This window comes from Cygnus olor, chromosome 3 (genome assembly GCF_009769625.2).
Source record: "Cygnus olor isolate bCygOlo1 chromosome 3, bCygOlo1.pri.v2, whole genome shotgun sequence".
Classification (NCBI taxonomy): domain Eukaryota; kingdom Metazoa; phylum Chordata; class Aves; order Anseriformes; family Anatidae; genus Cygnus; species Cygnus olor.
In genome coordinates, this window is record NC_049171.1 from 61,047,340 (window position 1) to 61,064,301 (window position 16,962).

Here is a 16,962-nt window from a genome sequence, read left to right on the forward strand (position 1 = left end):
ACACTCAAGTCTCTCTAAAAAGGAGAAAAAGGTACATGACGTGTGGGCTAAACTACCTATATATCTCATTTCAGGCTTTGCATTTAAAATGACAGGCATTTTATTATCAGGCTAGGGAGTCTTTCCAAAGACCAGAAAACTAAAAATGGCATTAAAATACAGCACAGCCGAGGTACATAAATCAGCAGATTTGTTCTTTCCTTTGCAAAGACAATCTCATGAAAATTTTTAAAAAATAAATCTACGCTTGACAAATAAGCAAAATTCTTACACATCCTATACTTTTTTGAAAAAAATAAATTTTTCACTGATAAATGTATTCCTATAGATTTTATGTGGGGAAAGGAGAGGGAAAGGAGGGAACAGACAGGCAAGAAAAGATTTGTTTTTCATCTCTGTTGTCTGGAAATATTCAGAAATGTTTCACCACTTCATAAAAAGCTAGTTTATTTTAGATAACTTAATAAAAAACATTTATAATTTTTGCTTCTTCCTTGAAATATTTACAATACCTTTAGAAATGCCCAACAGATTTTTCGGAAACCACATTCCTGAATTTGTGTATCAGAGTTGGCTCTCACTTCATCCATACTTAGAAAATCAAGGATCTGCAAGCATTAACAAGGAATATAAGTGTACTTCTAATGAATATATACTTAGTATTAATAGAAAATACTGATGAAAATATGCTAGAGGTGATTCATTAAATTAAAGAGATTTCAATTTTAGGCAAGTACAAAAACAGTACTTCTTCCATACAAGTACACCATTAGAAAAAACAGAACCTTTTGCATTTGCCTCATAACTATATACGACATATTTTAAAAAAGAACATAAATCTGATCTTAAAAAAAATATTTTCTTCCTTTCTGTCTCATTAGAAAATAAAAAAGTTCATGTGTAATTTTCGTAAATCCTATATAGTTCACAAATCATACATATAGATAATAAATCCTACAGCCAGAACCAGCTGTAAATTAATCTAGCTGGAAACGGTTGGTCAAAAATGGTTAGGTCCTTTCCTAACTTCATCAGTTATGCCCACAAGATTCTTCATTTTTCTGATCAGACCAGAATCTTCTCATATTTAGCAACTCCTGTAATTCTTCCAGTATATCATTCTATCTTGAAATTTTTACTTCAAAACCTACACTGAAATCAAACAGTAGGCTTTCAGTGTAGTCATACTTTGGCTCTCCATTGTTAATGTGATTCCCATGAAGAATCTTTACACTCAGCTGTAATTACTTTTGTGCTAAGTAACCAGGGACTCTTAATTCTATAAATGTGTTCATTTATGAGCATCACAGAACACAAAGAAACATACAGGGATATTGTATATACAATGTATATGAAATATTTTTTAAAATGAAAAAATAATTATTGCATTAACTTTTTGTTTTCTATTTAATACTGCAGAATCTCATATATATACATTCTTATAAATACTGTAATACTTGAGCTGAAAATTATGTTGAATATATACTCCACAATTTTTTTTTCCTATAAACACAACCATATTGGGGGCTGAACTAATAATTACTTTATGAAGAATGAGAGAGAAGCAGATATCTAAAAAAATTAATGGAAAACAAGGCAACAGCTTGTTCATTGGTACAAGAGAAAAGGTATTGCTACAAGCAGACAGACTCCATCTTTGAGTTTCTCATGCTTAAACTTTGTTTCGTATTTCAAGAATGTGGGAAAGAAATTGATATCCTCTTTATGTGGTGCCACCCCTCCTGATCTAGAACAATCTTACTAATCTTTTCAAGTTCATAAGTTTCATGAGTTCATAAGAAAGCTTTCTTCCCCTTGCTGCTTACAGAACGTTTTTTAGCTTATAAATAACATTAGCAATCACCAATACTGCTTTTTGATATCTCCACTTAATGCTGTATCTTAAAGCTTTGCTATTAATTCAATATAACTGAAATAAGACATCTGAATAAGCGAAATTTATACCGTTGAAGAAACACAAATGTAACAAAATCATAACAAGCAAAAATTTTAAATATTTAATCTTACCTCAAAAAACAGAATTACCCGAGGGCTTTCTTCAGTATTTTGAATAAAATAACTAAAGCGCTCATTAAATATTACTTGCTCCTCCCATTCTGGAACTGTTGATTTAAACCGTCTGAAGTCATATGGTTGCGTCATAATAGGAAGAACATGCTCTATTTGTTCTTCTTCATAATAAGATGAAACTTTCCTCTCGCTGTTTGAAAATTTCCAAACAGTTATAATTGTTATAATGGCTTAAAAAAAGGAATCTCAAATGAAACAGTAATTTAAGTTAGTGAAAGCAAATACAAGATACCATTTATTTGATTTTAGAAGAAAAATAAAAATCTAAAGCCACACAAAGCTTAAGGCAATTGACAACATATGTAGAAATGCAACAGGCTGAATTGCAAAACCCTAGCAATCAAATTACTATGACCAACTTTAGTCCATAGACCCTTCCAGGATCACTATGCATAAGCAGGGTTGAAATCTGTTTTTTGGGATACGTATCGATAATGACAGTGGAAAGAGGCAACTGAAGTGATTAGAAATACAAAGAACTAAACTTCATTTCAGGATTTTACAAGTCCTTTTATAAAAATGAAAAGGCAAGTGCTACTTAAGCTACAAGAATTTTGCTTACTTATTCTAATCTTGGCTTCTACATATTTTTGAGATTTGATAAATTTTCTCTCTGGAAAGAATATAGAATAAACCATGCTGTAAATGCATGAACCTTGACAGCATTAGAAGTAGTGTAGAGTGTTTAAAACTCAAAAAGAAAGGAATACCACCCAAATTTACAGTATGAATATCTGCATTATCCGAGATGTAGAAGCTAACAAATGACCTTCCAAGCTTCAGGCTGTGGGGTGGCCTCATTGTGGCTTTTCAGTATTTAAAGAGGACTTACAAAAAGATGGGGAGAGACCCTTTACTCAATCAGATAATGACAGGAGGAGGGGGAAGAGTTTTAAACTAAAGGAAGGGAGATTTAGATTAGAGGTTAGGAGGAAATTCTTCACTCAGAGGGAGGTGAGGCACTGGAACAGATTACTCAGAGAGGTTGTGGATGCCCCATCTCTGGAGGTGTTCAAGATCAGGTTGGATGAGGCCCTGGGCAACCTGATCTAGTGGGTGGCATCCCTGCCTCTGGCAGGGGGATTGGAACTACATTATCTTTAAGGTCCCTTCCAATCCGAGCCATTCTGTGGTTACTTCCATATTATATTTTCTAGGGATTAAAAAAAAAAAAGCATTTATCACAGACAACAGATAGTTTATTAAAAAAAGTCACCTATGATCCTTCTTGACATATAAGCCACTTCTTTCATCAACAACGTGGATTTTAACCATAGGATGAGATACCAGGAGATCAGTTTTAAGTCGATCAGATCGATGGATATAAACTCCCAATACAAGATCATCATCAAAACCAAATTTAGACTGAACTGAAACTTCTGAATCCTTCATTTCCTCATCATTTTCTGCAGTAACTCCTGTGTTATCTTCTAGAAATAGTAACAAAACAACAACAACCACCAGAAGTTACTATGTTCTGCTAGTGACAGTTTAAAGGAACAAAAACACTTTGCATTCCTTTAGCAATAAATGGTAAAGTAATAGTATTTCATATGTTCTTTTTGTAATAGGTTAAATAAAATCATAAAATTTGAATGACTGAATGCATAGTATATATAAATTCATACAATCTATTCCTATTAACAAACATTTTTATTTAAAGGCAGAGGTCTTTCTCTTAATTGACAGAAGTTCTTTGCCACAAGGACTGAAAATTCATGCAGTTCAGTATCCTGCTCTGGACTACATCCTACAGCTTTTTTTAAAGAGAAAAAAAAAAAAAAGCCTGAATCTATCAAACATTGGCTAAAGAACATCCTGATTTAGAAGTTAAAGTAAGACTGCCACCCTTAATAGTTATCAAAAGACCTATTCCTCGTGAATTTGTGTAACGTCCCTTTTAAAAAAAATCACTTATTTTGGTCTCTGCAACATCTGAAGAAATGAGTTCTCCAACTCTCCAGTATATGTTGTGTGAAAAAGTATTTCTTATGTTTAAATAGAGCACCACATTAAAACAGTGGTGATACAGCCTTTACAATGTAAATAAGAAGTGATGAAATAACAAAAAGGCAATTAGAATATGCACCTAAGTAATGAACTGTAAAGTTGGTAGCTATATAAAATATTATTCTTAAAAGACACTTGTTAACTACTTCACAATTCTGAAGTTATCTCCAGTAAAAGAATTCTCAAGATTTTGGATAGATACATCAAATTAACTTCCTTTAAAAAAAAAAAAGTATTAGAATTGGAAGCACAAAAATACAAGTAACTAAATAAACTTCAATAACTTCAACATCAGTCTCAGTCACTTTCATTAGTACTACAGGCAAAATACTTTAAAAAACAAACAAAAAAACCAGAGGCTTAGATAAAGCAGCACACCATTCTAACATTTTGCTGGCATACCTTTTTTGGTTTTCTTTTTAACCTTCTTTGCTTTTGGTTTCTGTTTTTCCATGCTTTCCTCCAGGTTCTGTCCTTCTGATACAAATTGCCTTTCCAATGAATGATTTTCATTGCTATCTTCTGCTGGGTGATGCTGTAGCTCAGAAAGGGACATTGCACTGAAATGTTATGGATTACTGTCAGCAATTGCAATCTATTGCAAATATGAATACAACTGTTTGTTAACATCATTAATCTCATTAATCCACCTGAAACTTCATCTTTAGTTCTCTACCTTACCATCTGTGTATCTTGAAAATACAACATTCTCGCCACCCCACCCCCCCCCCCCCCGGCTCCCTGGAATTCATCTCTTTCCTTTTTCCATTCCAAACACTTTCCTGTGTGTGTGCAGAACCATTCACTTGAATAAAGCTAAGTGTATAGTTTTTTTGCTGGATTAGGGCCATCACTCATTACCAAAACAACATACTAAATGGTTAAGAGTGGGTTCCACATAAAACAGACATCAAATGGTATTTTTAAAAAAGTTATACAAAATCTGTAAATTTAATATTAATCTCAGCATTATGAAACGCTATTTAGTAATTACTTCCGTAACAGAATTATCCATTTGTTCATCACTTAGAAAAAAATGTACAGGCAAAAGCTCTCTGACAAACTATACTACATGTGTATGAACTTTCAGCAAAGGTTTTCATATTGTTTTAAGGTAGTTTATCACAGTACCTTGTTTCAGCTTCACAAAATACTGTGATTTCTTTCTTCTTTTTCTTCTTTTTGCCCACTTCATCATTCAGTGCAACTTCGTGGCTTTGAACAGTGGAAGTAAATTCAGACATCTGTTCTTTAAGTTTCATTCTTATTTTCTTTTTAATTGCATTTACCTCTTCCTCAGCCACATGCAGCTGATAGGCTTGAATTAGTTCTTCTTCCTCTTCTAATTCAGTTACATTTCTCACTTCAGTCAAGGAATTTTTAATCTTTCTATCACCTTCTTGATGAGGTACATCTGTTTGTGATTTACTTTTTGTTTTTTTCTTTGGAAAATCATTTATCTTTTTTTCAAAACTCTCCAGTTTAGCTTCATATAAATTTTCCTCCTCATTAAATTGTTCTTGTAACAGTGATTTCTTTTTCTTCTTGTTAGACTTCGGTTGCTTGTTTGCCTCTCCACTAACAATATCATTATTTATCTTCTCTGCAATTGATGCTTTCTCTCTGAGTTTATTTTTTGTAAATCGGGGACTCTCTTCTTCAGGTTTATATGTGTTGTGTATAATTGCTTCATCATTCCCACTTTCTTTAGTTAGATCAATATTAGTTCTAAAGGTGTCAAGCTATAAAGGAAAAGAATATAAAACATACTTGTAATAAAAATTACATTCTAAGGATGAACATGCTACTTTGTTATTTTTTAAGCAACATTACACAAAGAAAAAAGCAAAATGAAATCAAGGATCTAAGTTTTCTTACTTAAAATTAACAAGTGACAGATTGAAAGACAACAGATAATTTGCACTGAAAACAAAACAAACAAACAAACAGAAAATTATGTTTGGGCACTTCACCTTCAGTTTATTTTCACTATGTTTTTAAATGACTCTTATGTATATCCAGGAAAAAAGAAATCCGCAAGTCCACTCCATAAGTATACGTGAATGCTTTACACTATGAAACCCTTAAAGAAAACACGTAGCATGAAAACATTTGTTTAAATGTTTAAGAACATTTAAAACCCAAGCTAGAGACAAACTTTTTGATAATGAAATTTTATTAGAAAGTGTTAAAACTGAAAAACTGATTCCAAAATCTTACTCCAAGAGTATATATAAAGATAAAAAATCCACATTAGTCTTAGTTAAATGACAAATAATTAATCTAAAGACCAGCCTAGTAAAACTAGCAGAGATTAATCTCAGTTAATACATTTGTCTTTGTACTCCTTCTGACCACTGTTAGTGTTTTTTATAGAACATGTAGTAAACTTTCCTTCCTCCTTCAGGTGTCTTTTCCTGGTTTACTAACCAGCATAACTACAAACAACACAGCAAGTAACTTATGCCCAGTTCTGTAAGAAGCTTGACACACAGATTGCTGTTCCTCGATGGAGTTTCTATAAAGTCACCGTGGTTCATTTACTCTATCTTCTTAAATAAAACTGGAGTTTCCATATGAAACATTACGAAAGGACTTTAAAACACAAAGAATGTGCTTACATACACATAGAATGTGCACAATCTTTTCTTTGCTGAGACCTTCCTCCCTCAATAAACATGGCCAGCTTCCACTTCTAGCTAGGATTCTTCTCTCAGTTACAAAATCACATTTGTCTCAAACATTTTTAGGAATGGACAGTATGTGTAAAAGAAGGTATGATCACCAAAATGTATAAACTTACAAGAAGAGAAGAAAATACTTGACATGGACAGAGAGTGAAGTTGCAGTGGCAATCACATTTTGGAGGATCATGACTTTAAAACGCTAGCCTGTGAGAATAATAATATTCCATGACTAGGAAGAGTATACTCATTATGCAAGTCAACTGCCTCCACGCTGTATGGCCAGAATTACGTGAACCTGCAAACCTTCATCACTATCTTGTTTTACTCACATCTGACATTCAAAGAGATAGCACGGAGAGCAAGGAAAGTATTATACCCATTGACAAATGAGTACGCAGAAGAAAGAAAAAGTTGGAATTACATGAGTAAAAACACAGGAGGGAAAAATCACAGACGTTTATTATTTGTATAGGAAAATCATCAAATAAAAGCAGTGCTACAAAAAAATAACTTTAACAGCTGAAGTCTGAAACTAGAAAGTTGTAAAACGCACTAACTAGAATTACTCACTCTACATATTAAACAACACTATCCTAATAAAATATAGAGACAACGGGCACAAACTGAAACATGGGAAGTTCCAGATGAGCATGGGGAAACATTTCTTTACTGTGACGGTGACAGAGCACGGGAACGGGTTGCCCAGAGAGGTTGTAGAGTCTCCTTTGGAGATATTCAAAACCTGCCTGAGTGCGATCCTGGGCAATGTGCCCAGGAGGCAAGGTGATCCTGCTCTGCAGGGAGGTTGGACTAGATGATCTTCAGAGGTCCCTTCCAACCTCAACCATTCTCCGATTCTGTGAAATGAATAAGTATCTAGAACCCAATTTAAGCATACTTATCAAATATATCAGAAAAAATCAAAACCCATCCACGTAACTTTTCAGTAGGTGTCTTTATTTTTAGCTCCCCACGTCTAAAAATAGTTTAAATTATCTCAACATGAAATCATGAAAAGGCCTGTCTTGTACCGTCACCTTTTTTTGCTTAAATAGACCACTAACATCCTTTTTATTCATAAGTCAATGATTTATGTGGAAGAGCACATATAAATAACTTGAAAAAGAGAAAGTAAGGGAAATAAAATAGTATTTAAAGCAATGAGCTCTACAAAAGCTGAAAAAAAAAATAAAGTAATGCTAATAGATTATCCACCTCCTCTTCTGATAGGCTTTAACCGCAGAGCATGTGGAATCTAGGTTAAAACATACCAACAGTTGTTAAGACACATCAGTGACCATAACTAAGGTTATGTTAATTTTTGATCATTAATGCATTAAGCCCTGTACTGGGCTTACATGGCAAGGTTTTGGTAGCAGGAGGGCTCTGTGGGGGGATGGGGGGAGGGGGAGGGCTCTGCACAGGCAGCCTCTGTGAGCAGAGCCCAGCAGCTTCCCCATATCAGATCAGAGCCAGCTCCAGCTGGCTCCAAAAGGGACCTACCACTGGCCAGAGCCAAGCCAGGGAGCAATGCTGAGTGGGCCTCTGGGAGAGCAGATTTAAGGAAGGGAAAAAACTGCTGCACAACAGCAGCTAGGAGAGAGGAGTGAGAAAATGTGAGAGAAACAGCCCTACCTGCAGACCCGAAGGTCAGTGCAGGAGGTGCTCCAGGCAGGCAGCAGCAGTTCCCCTGCGGCCTGTGGAGAGGCCCCTGCTGGAGCAGGCTGTCCCCCTGCAGCCCATGGGTCCCACACGGAGCAGATCTCCACGCTGCAGCCCCCCCGTGGAGGAGCCCCCGGTGGAGCAGGTGGATGTGGCCTGGAGGAGGCTGCGGCCCATGGAGAGCCCCCGCAGGAGCAGGCCCCGGGCCAGAGCTGCAGCCTGTGGAGAGGAGCCCACGCAGGAGCAGGTGGATCTGACCTGAAGGAGGCTGTGGCCTCCTGAGAGGATCCCCACTAGAACAGACACCGTGATGGAGCTGCAGCCCATGGAGAGGGGACCACACAGGAGCAGGTGACCTGGCAGGAGCTGCTGCCCATGGGGGACCCATGTTGGAGCAGTTTGATCCTGACGGATGGACCCCGTGGTACGGAGCCATGTGGGAGCAGTTCTTGAAGAGCTGCTGCCTGTGGGCAGCCCCCGCAGGCTCAGCTCGGGAAGGACGGCATCCCGTGGGAGGGACCCCACGGGGAGCAGGGGCAGAGAGGGACCGTGAGGGAACGGTGGAGACGAAGCGTTAGGGAGCTCCCATTTCCCTGTGCATCTTGGTGGGTGGGAAGTAGAAGAGGGTGGAAGTTGTTTGTAGTTTGCTTTTGCTTCTCACTGCTCTAGTCTGTTATCAGTTGGCAATAAATTACATTAATCTCACAAGCTGAGTCTGTTTTGTCCGTGACAGTAATTCATGAATTATCTCCTTATCCTCATCTGAACCCATAAGCTTTTTTTTTCCTATTGTATTTTTCTCCCCATCCTGTTGAGGAGTGGGAGTGAGAGCGCATCTGTGTGGTGACTGGCTACCTATTGGTGTTAAACCACAAGCACATAAAGTGGAATTCTTTGAGAAACCCCAAACAAACAATAACAAAAACTCATATCTGACCTGTTTGAGAGTTTAAAATAACTTTGGCATGCAAGAATCATTTCCTAAAACAAACCTAGTTGTTGCAAAATCCTGCTTGAAATATTTACTAGAACCTGTTATTTATTATGCCTACAAAAACATTTGTCCACAAAAATACAGTACACAGTCACTTGATTATAGGAAATTTACTCTTCAGAAAAAAAAAATCCACCAACAAACAAAAAACAGAGTATCCTCATAATGAAGGAAAACAATCACAAACTGCTGCAAATTCCAGGAACATTAAAAGATACTGCAAGCAACACAAAGCTGTTTCAGGACTGTAGTTAAAACAAATTTTTCAGACACAGCCTGTGTGATCTTAGTTCAGGCCACATTTTCTATGTATACCATTTAATTAAATATAATTATTAAAACATTATTTGCGTCAGATTAGGTCTTAGGCAGAGACATGGATACTGGTATAGATCCTCCATCTGAAATGAAGGACAAAAGAACTAAAAGCAATCACCTGTATGTAACACACTTGAACTGAGTTAGAAAAAAACAGTTCAGCAGCTAAAGCTGAATGACAAAGCAGACCTTTCACTGGCCATAGCTGACATCTCTATCTCCATTACTTGCCCTTCATTTCGATCAGTTGTGGCTTGGAACTCATCCTGCCCTACTGTCATGGTCTTTCCCCTTCCAGTCATTCTGCTTCTTTTCTCTCCAGACAGTGGGCACACAGAGTATAGCAGACAAGAGGTCTCTTTACCCTCACTTCTGACATTTAAAATCAGAGCAGCCTCCTGCAGTTCCAAACTCAGGTTTCAAGGAAACAGTGGCCTATGACAGGAAAGGTTATATTACTTCAAGAAAAGCAAGGTTCATTAAGGACAAAAGCAACAGCCTAGAACATTTCCATTGGAAACACGCTCTCAGCCATGACCTGTTTCTGATCAAACCTGGGAAACCATTTATGGCAATTATGTGACACAAAGACAACCATTGCTGACAAATTCCATGTTATTTCAAGACACACAAAACACTACACAGTTAAGTTATATGAAGTGAACAAACTGTAACAGAACCAAACAACCCCCTCCATCTCCTCTTCTCCCACACACATTTATTTCTTACTAAGAAAAGAAAGCTGAAGCTTTTACAGAAATTTCTACAAGAATGCAACCAGCATGGAAAATATCAACCTGAGCTCTTACATCTTTGCCAGACATTAAGGAAACACTCTGAATGGTCTTTGCAGTATTTCAATACATGTTCTTCAAGTTCTTCAGTACTTCGACAGGTTTAAGTTTACAGCTTCACCAAAACCATAAAGTTAGGCTTTCACACTGATACTAAAAATGCTTCTGAATTTGCTTGTGTACCATTAGCCATGATTATACTGCAAGTGTTTCTAGCCAACTCCAAAATAGTAGTGTTTTACATGAGAATCTTCAGGAATAAAAACTAGTTTTAAAACCAAAGTAAGCTTAAAATATTTATGAGAGTAAATATATAGTTGCATTCTGTATCACAACTCTGAGTTTTATATAAAAGTATATTCAGAATAGTTACATAATAAATACATGTACAATTTTGGTATTCAAGAAAATATCATTTCTTTGTCTTAACTAAGTTATAAAAGAATGAACATTCACTTCCAACATGTGGTATGGATGCAACTGTAAGAAAAAAGATTGACAGCATAAAGTCTAACAGGAAAAAAAAATAAAATAAAAAAGGAACATTTGCCTTTTAATCAATTTTCTTTCTTTTGAAATTCCAAACATTAAAAGTCAATAATTGGGATATATAGGACACGAACATTTATTTTTCTGCTCAGAAAAAAAGTTACAATACGAACCATAACTTAGAGGAATCTCACAGGCTCTTTTAATGGAAGATACGCCACAAACAAAGATGTCATCTAGCCATAAAGACAGGTTGATAGAAGCATTCCTAACCTTCAAGTCACAAGCTAAGGCAAATATCTTAAGAACAGGTGGACTGCAATGATACATGTAAAGATATGCTGATTACAGAGATCAAAATGAAAATAGTACATTTCAAATGTTATTTGATATTGTTTCTAAATAGTTATACCAGTAACTTTAGGGAATGTAATAAAGTTGCTGATTATCTAAACTCCCACTGATTCTCAATTCACAGATGTATTATTACTCTCAAGACCAAATACTGTTATGTCCATGATCCTACAAGTCCATCATTCAAACTCCCACCGAAGTCAATACTGAATATGAAAATCTTAAATCTTTTCTGAAAAAATGGAATGGAAAAAAAGTATTGACATACTTTAAATGAGTCCGTACCTGTGTACTCCACTTACTCTTTACCAATGTTACACTCCAAATAATTTTGGAATACCTCTGAATTACAAGGATCAATTTACGGTACATAAACAATAAATAAAAGCCACATGAAAACCAAAAGATACAGGCAGAAATACTCTTTACATTTTTAAAAAAAAAAGAGTTTATATCTCCTTTCTACAATACATTTTCGTGGTCTTTTTCCACTAAGGAAGGCAACCAAACAAAGCGTGGCTGTGTTCAAACTTACCACAATATTCTCTTGAGAGTGGAACTTCTTTTTCTTTGATTTCTTGTTGTCTGTTAGGCCAGCATGACGTCTGAAGATTTCCTCAAAGCGAACTTTGGTTTTTGCCTTTGCCTCACTTTCAACTGAAAAAGAAAATTGGACTATGATTCAATAATCACCATTGCTATAAGAGTGCCTAATCATACTTTACAATTTCAGTAGAGAGGAATTATTTTAATCAGGAAAAAATTACCAAGAAATTTGCTTAGTATTCAGTTAAGAATTTCCACTGACTATATAAACTGCAGGAGTATAACTCAGCAACACTGTACAAACATGCCACACTGCTACCTGTTGCTGAAACTGGCACTGTTTACTGTTTCGTGAAGAAAGGAGATTTTTTGAACAGCACACATATCAAGATCAAGCATCAAGCAAACCTTGGGTCAGCCAAAGCAGACAACAGATTATTCCCTTCATTGTTTATGAGCAGTAGTACACTGACAATGGAGATGACAAACTGTCCCCAGGAGAAGGGGCAGCTCTGGGTTCTTACTGAGCCTAGAAGCCAGAAGAGCACCACCATGGGCAGATCTGCAAGAGGCAGAAGTGCCCATGGATTTGAAATCAGCTATAGCCCTGCCTGAGAGCCCCTGACTTCCATGACAGTGCTATCAGCAGCATTTCAATCCTTGAAGCAGTAGGTGTTCTAGCCCCCTGCCCCCCCACCTAAGTAATGCTTACCTTGCAGTGAAAGTATTAAAAATGCATTGTGTCACACCACTAAAAAAGGCTACTGAATCCTTAGCTATAGCATATGTCATTGAAACAAAAACATTTACAGAAGCCCTCAAATTTAAAACAAAAAATAATAGCAAAAACAATACTTTGAAAATCAGCTATAAGCATGGACTCAAAATAGAAACAATGCAGGATGAAAAATTTATGGACAGAAGTAACACATATCATATAATTCTGACTATAAAATACACATTAGAAATGAAACACAAAGGGTTCTTACCTGCTGGCATTTTCAGTCCTCAGTTAAAAGCGGCTCAGCACACCAGATGCTTCTTCCTCAGAATTCACCATTCTGTTTAAAGTAATTAACAACTTTAATTAACATAACTGGTCCATAGACTTGAAGCTACAAATTGAATGCACGCTAATTAACATCAAGGATGAGTACAGGCCTTTTAGACAAATGGTCTAGAAATAAGTATTTCTCTAAATTATGACAAGTTCTCTCAGATCTCAGCTCAGAATGCTCAGCATATGAGATACTTAGTTACCTGAGAGCAAATAAAAAAACTGCTATGACAATAAAAATATGTATTTTTCTAGATAATAGTCAGTATTTCAGTACTGCAGTTCTCCAATCTTAAAACAAAAAACAATCAAACAGCAACACCACAAACACAAAAACAGTAACAACTGTACAGTGTATTTAAATAGCGAACCATGAAGCCATTTATATTGAAGTTTTTCTAATCAGTTTCCTGTCTGATAGCATCATAAACGAAGTCACATTTTAGCCAACTGATAGCCTACAATGAAAAGATTCACAGCTGCCAGCAAATCTAACTTTATTGCAAATCCCTGAATATTTACATTTACATAAAGCAGTTGTATTTTATATAAAGCAGACAAGCAATCACATGAAACTCATTTCTTTAAAGAAAAAATGTTAGGCCCTCCTGGTTGTGAAGAAAAGCTTACAAATGTAATTCAAACCAAAGCTGGAAGGCAAATAAAACTATTACGCAGCTTTATCTTCTCATCAAAAACAAAAAAATCATAATGTTTCACAAAAAAACTTTAATACAAAAAGCTGTTTTGTAAACAGTGGAACTAATGAAACCTAGCTTTCTATGAATATGTTATGTTCCCCTGAGCCTTCCATGCAGCACACTACCATACCCACCTGCCCTTCCAACAGCACATCAGGCAGCAGCTCCAAGTCCTCCCTGCAGAACACCTTTTGTTAGACGTCACTCGCACATTCACCGGACACCCAGACTACACCAGTTCTAGTAAATTAAGACATACCAGTAAATATTGTTAAATCATCCTTGGCACAGGTTTAGTACAACCCATCTAGCACTCTCCCAACAACTCCTGCAATACGGTTTAGGAGTTAGTATGGATGATAGATTGTTATTAACAGGCAGCTTGCATGTGGACACTCTGATTTGGAGCTAAGAAAGTTTAACAGCATGAAAGCAGGCCATGCATACCACTTAGCCTCAACACCATAAATCACTCCCAGGCAAATGTATTTTACAAGTACACACTTACGTGCCCCCAGAATCTGCACTACAGTACCCTCAGATCCCTCCCATTTCTCTTTCACAGTGTTATTTGTTTCTTCCTTGTTCCCCACAGGCTACAAAATTTCAGGTCATTTCATATTTCTTACTCACAGTAGTTTGGCCCGCCTGCTTGCAAACCCAAACCAAATTAAAAAAAAAAAAAAACACACAAAAAAACGCCAAGCACAAGGGTTGGTTTGGGATTAAAGAAGTACTGCTTAGTCAGTTTCCCGGTGTCATTAGTTTATTTTGTGTGCTAAGCAAAGCATTTATACTAAGTATCCAACAGTGCCTAAGGATGTTTGAAATTTACAAGGATGACCAGAAGTGACTTCACAGGAAATGTTTTGTTGTGTAATTTCATGCTTTCACCCACAGGGTAGGAATATTTTCCCTTACTAAAAATATTTTGACTGGTAAAGCAAAGTTTTACTGTCACAACTGAACAATAACTTAAAAATAACACAAATGCCTAATTCTTACAGGAAATGAAAAACAGAAAATATTACTGAAAGTAAATCTACCCTTGAAATTTAACCTGTTATACAAATGGACCATTTAAAAAGTAATAGTCATTAAATGCTGCTTTTCAAGTAGTTGATTCACAATCAGCTAGAAAATATTTATAATTTGAAGGAGTTGAAAACAAAAGATAAAATACAGCACATTCAATCACTTTAATCATTCATGGTGAATGACAAGAACACATAAGATTCTGTTATGATTACTTTAGTGACCTCAACCACCTCTCCAAAAAACTAATTATAAACAACAAATGAAATGATTAAGTGCTCTCAAGTTTAAAAAAAAAGTAAGAGATAATGCATAACAGCACAACAACTAAAGCGCATACGTATTTCAACTATTGAAATAACTTTATAGCCGAAATAACTTTATAGCCAAAGGATAAATGAACCATACCACAAAAACAAACAAACAACAAACCTGCAGCTAAATTAATTTTGAAGATCCTTTTGCTTATAATGGAACCAATACCTTGTACGTACCAGTGTTCTCTGTAAAATGCATAGATTCACCAAGTTCACCAGTGACTGCATCATTTTCTATTTACCTCTATATATTCAGTAAATACTCTATCCTCTTGCGACAATAAAATTGAGGTGATGTCCTACAATGATAGTCCTTGTATTTCATACACACTTGCAATTTAGAATTACATGACATTTGACATGGTGCATTAAAGCAACTATTAGCTTTGTGTAAATATAGATCATTAATCAACAGGGTAAGAACAAGAGTGTTTACTCAGTTTAATCTCACCTTAAAATAGTAGAGATTTAATCTTACATTGGAGTTCAGCAACCACAGCGCCCCAATCTGTATAAACTCAGTTATCATAGAGATTAATCTGGCAAGATGCACTTATGCCTGGCCATATTTGATCTTTTCCATGTTAGTTAACACAAAGCAATCCAGGAGTGACAAAAATATGTATTTGGGAACAGTAGTATATTCCAGCCATCAGGAATAGCCAGGAAAACTATATCGTGAAATCTTCCAAGAATTACTAGACACCTCCCTGAAATTAATTTAACTTGCTATTTAATATTTCACCCGTGTTTCTAAACAATTCTCCATCAAATTTTTGTTGTTTTCACAGTATTTTACAACAGAATAAGTAGCTACATTCTGCATCTGTAAAATGGGCATTCTCAATGTCATAAGGCATGTCATGAGCCACACCTTTCAGGAAAAAAGACTTCAATTAATCACCATAATAGGACAATCCCAAAAGCAATGTATCTTACAATGAAGCAGAACACACATAATTTGTACGAAACAGTGGGAACTGAAAAGTTCCCTACCCCACTTGGACCACTTTGGAAGCTGAGCTGACATAATATAACTGCACATTTGAGGATTTCCATGAACTAAAAACACTTTTTTTTTTCCTTCTATTGCAACAAGCGAGTGCCACCTAGGGTTGCTATCAGGCTTTGTTTATTTTTCGTCTTTTAGACAAAATCAGTCATCTGGTAGCGGTACCCCTCGGATTTAAGAATCAGGCATTTTTTAACGTGCCTTACAACGTTTCTATTTAAGAAACAGGCGTTCGCGCTACCTTTAAAGCTAACTTCACTATAATCACCACGTAAGCACCCAAGCACCCAGGGAACGCACGGCGCCTGACGCGCCGGCAGGGGCTGGCAGAACCCTCACAGGCCAGGCACGGCGCTGGGCGCCGCCGTGCGCTGCAGCCCGCCCCAGTCGGGTACAGACGCAACGGCCGCCGGGGCGCACCGCTCCCCCCGCCCCCCGGGCCCCGACTCACGTGCTGCTGCTGCTCCTAGTACTAGTACCAGTAGTGCTGCTGCTGCTGCTGCTACTGCAGCCGCCCCCGTCTAACTCCTCCAATGGTCTCGCCCTCGCCCCCCCGCCTCCGCAGCGCCACGCAGGTGGTTCGGCCGAAAACAATACCAGCTGCCAGGGAAACAGCGCGCATGCGCCGCGCGCGCCCCTCACGGCCCCGTTTGAATAGGGCGGCCGCGGGTGTTTTCCCGCCATAAAGGCGCGCATGCGCGTTAAGCCGCGGCGGCGGGCGGGGGATGGAGCAAGAGGCGTACCCGGGCGCATGCGCAGTGCCTCCCTCCCCGCCTGGGCGCTCCCCTGTGGCGGTGCCGCCCTTCTGTGCTCACTGCCGGGGCCGCTGCAGGCCGAGGGGTAGGGTGGCCCGAGGAGGAGCTCCGAGGAGTGGCCGTTTTTGGGAATTTGCCCT

General features: G+C 37.3%; 1 protein-coding gene across 6 annotated transcripts in view; it reads right to left on the reverse strand.

The window, feature by feature from the left end:
• AHI1 (Abelson helper integration site 1) overlaps positions 1-16,712 on the reverse strand; it is a 94,444-nt gene extending 77,732 nt beyond the window's left edge. For 2 of the 6 annotated variants that reach the window (XM_040552610.1, XM_040552606.1), the window contains exons 1-9: positions 16,519-16,712; positions 13,838-13,943; positions 12,935-13,006; positions 11,935-12,056; positions 5,233-5,843; positions 4,504-4,661; positions 3,308-3,521; positions 2,029-2,221; positions 513-608 (exon numbers count right to left, since the gene is read on the reverse strand). In XM_040552610.1, coding sequence (XP_040408544.1) covers positions 513-608; positions 2,029-2,221; positions 3,308-3,521; positions 4,504-4,661; positions 5,233-5,843; positions 11,935-12,056; positions 12,935-12,944 — 1,404 coding nt within the window. In that variant the 5' untranslated portion in view covers positions 12,945-13,006; positions 13,838-13,943; positions 16,519-16,712. Of the gene's footprint in view, positions 1-512; positions 609-2,028; positions 2,222-3,307; positions 3,522-4,503; positions 4,662-5,232; positions 5,844-9,880; positions 10,198-11,934; positions 12,057-12,934; positions 13,007-13,837; positions 13,944-14,211; positions 14,348-15,170; positions 15,262-16,308; positions 16,458-16,518 lie in introns of those variants that run through there. The other 4 variants (XM_040552608.1, XM_040552607.1, XM_040552609.1 and 1 more) reach the window with 4 other exon arrangements.
• Between the last annotated feature and the right edge of the window lie 250 nt (positions 16,713-16,962).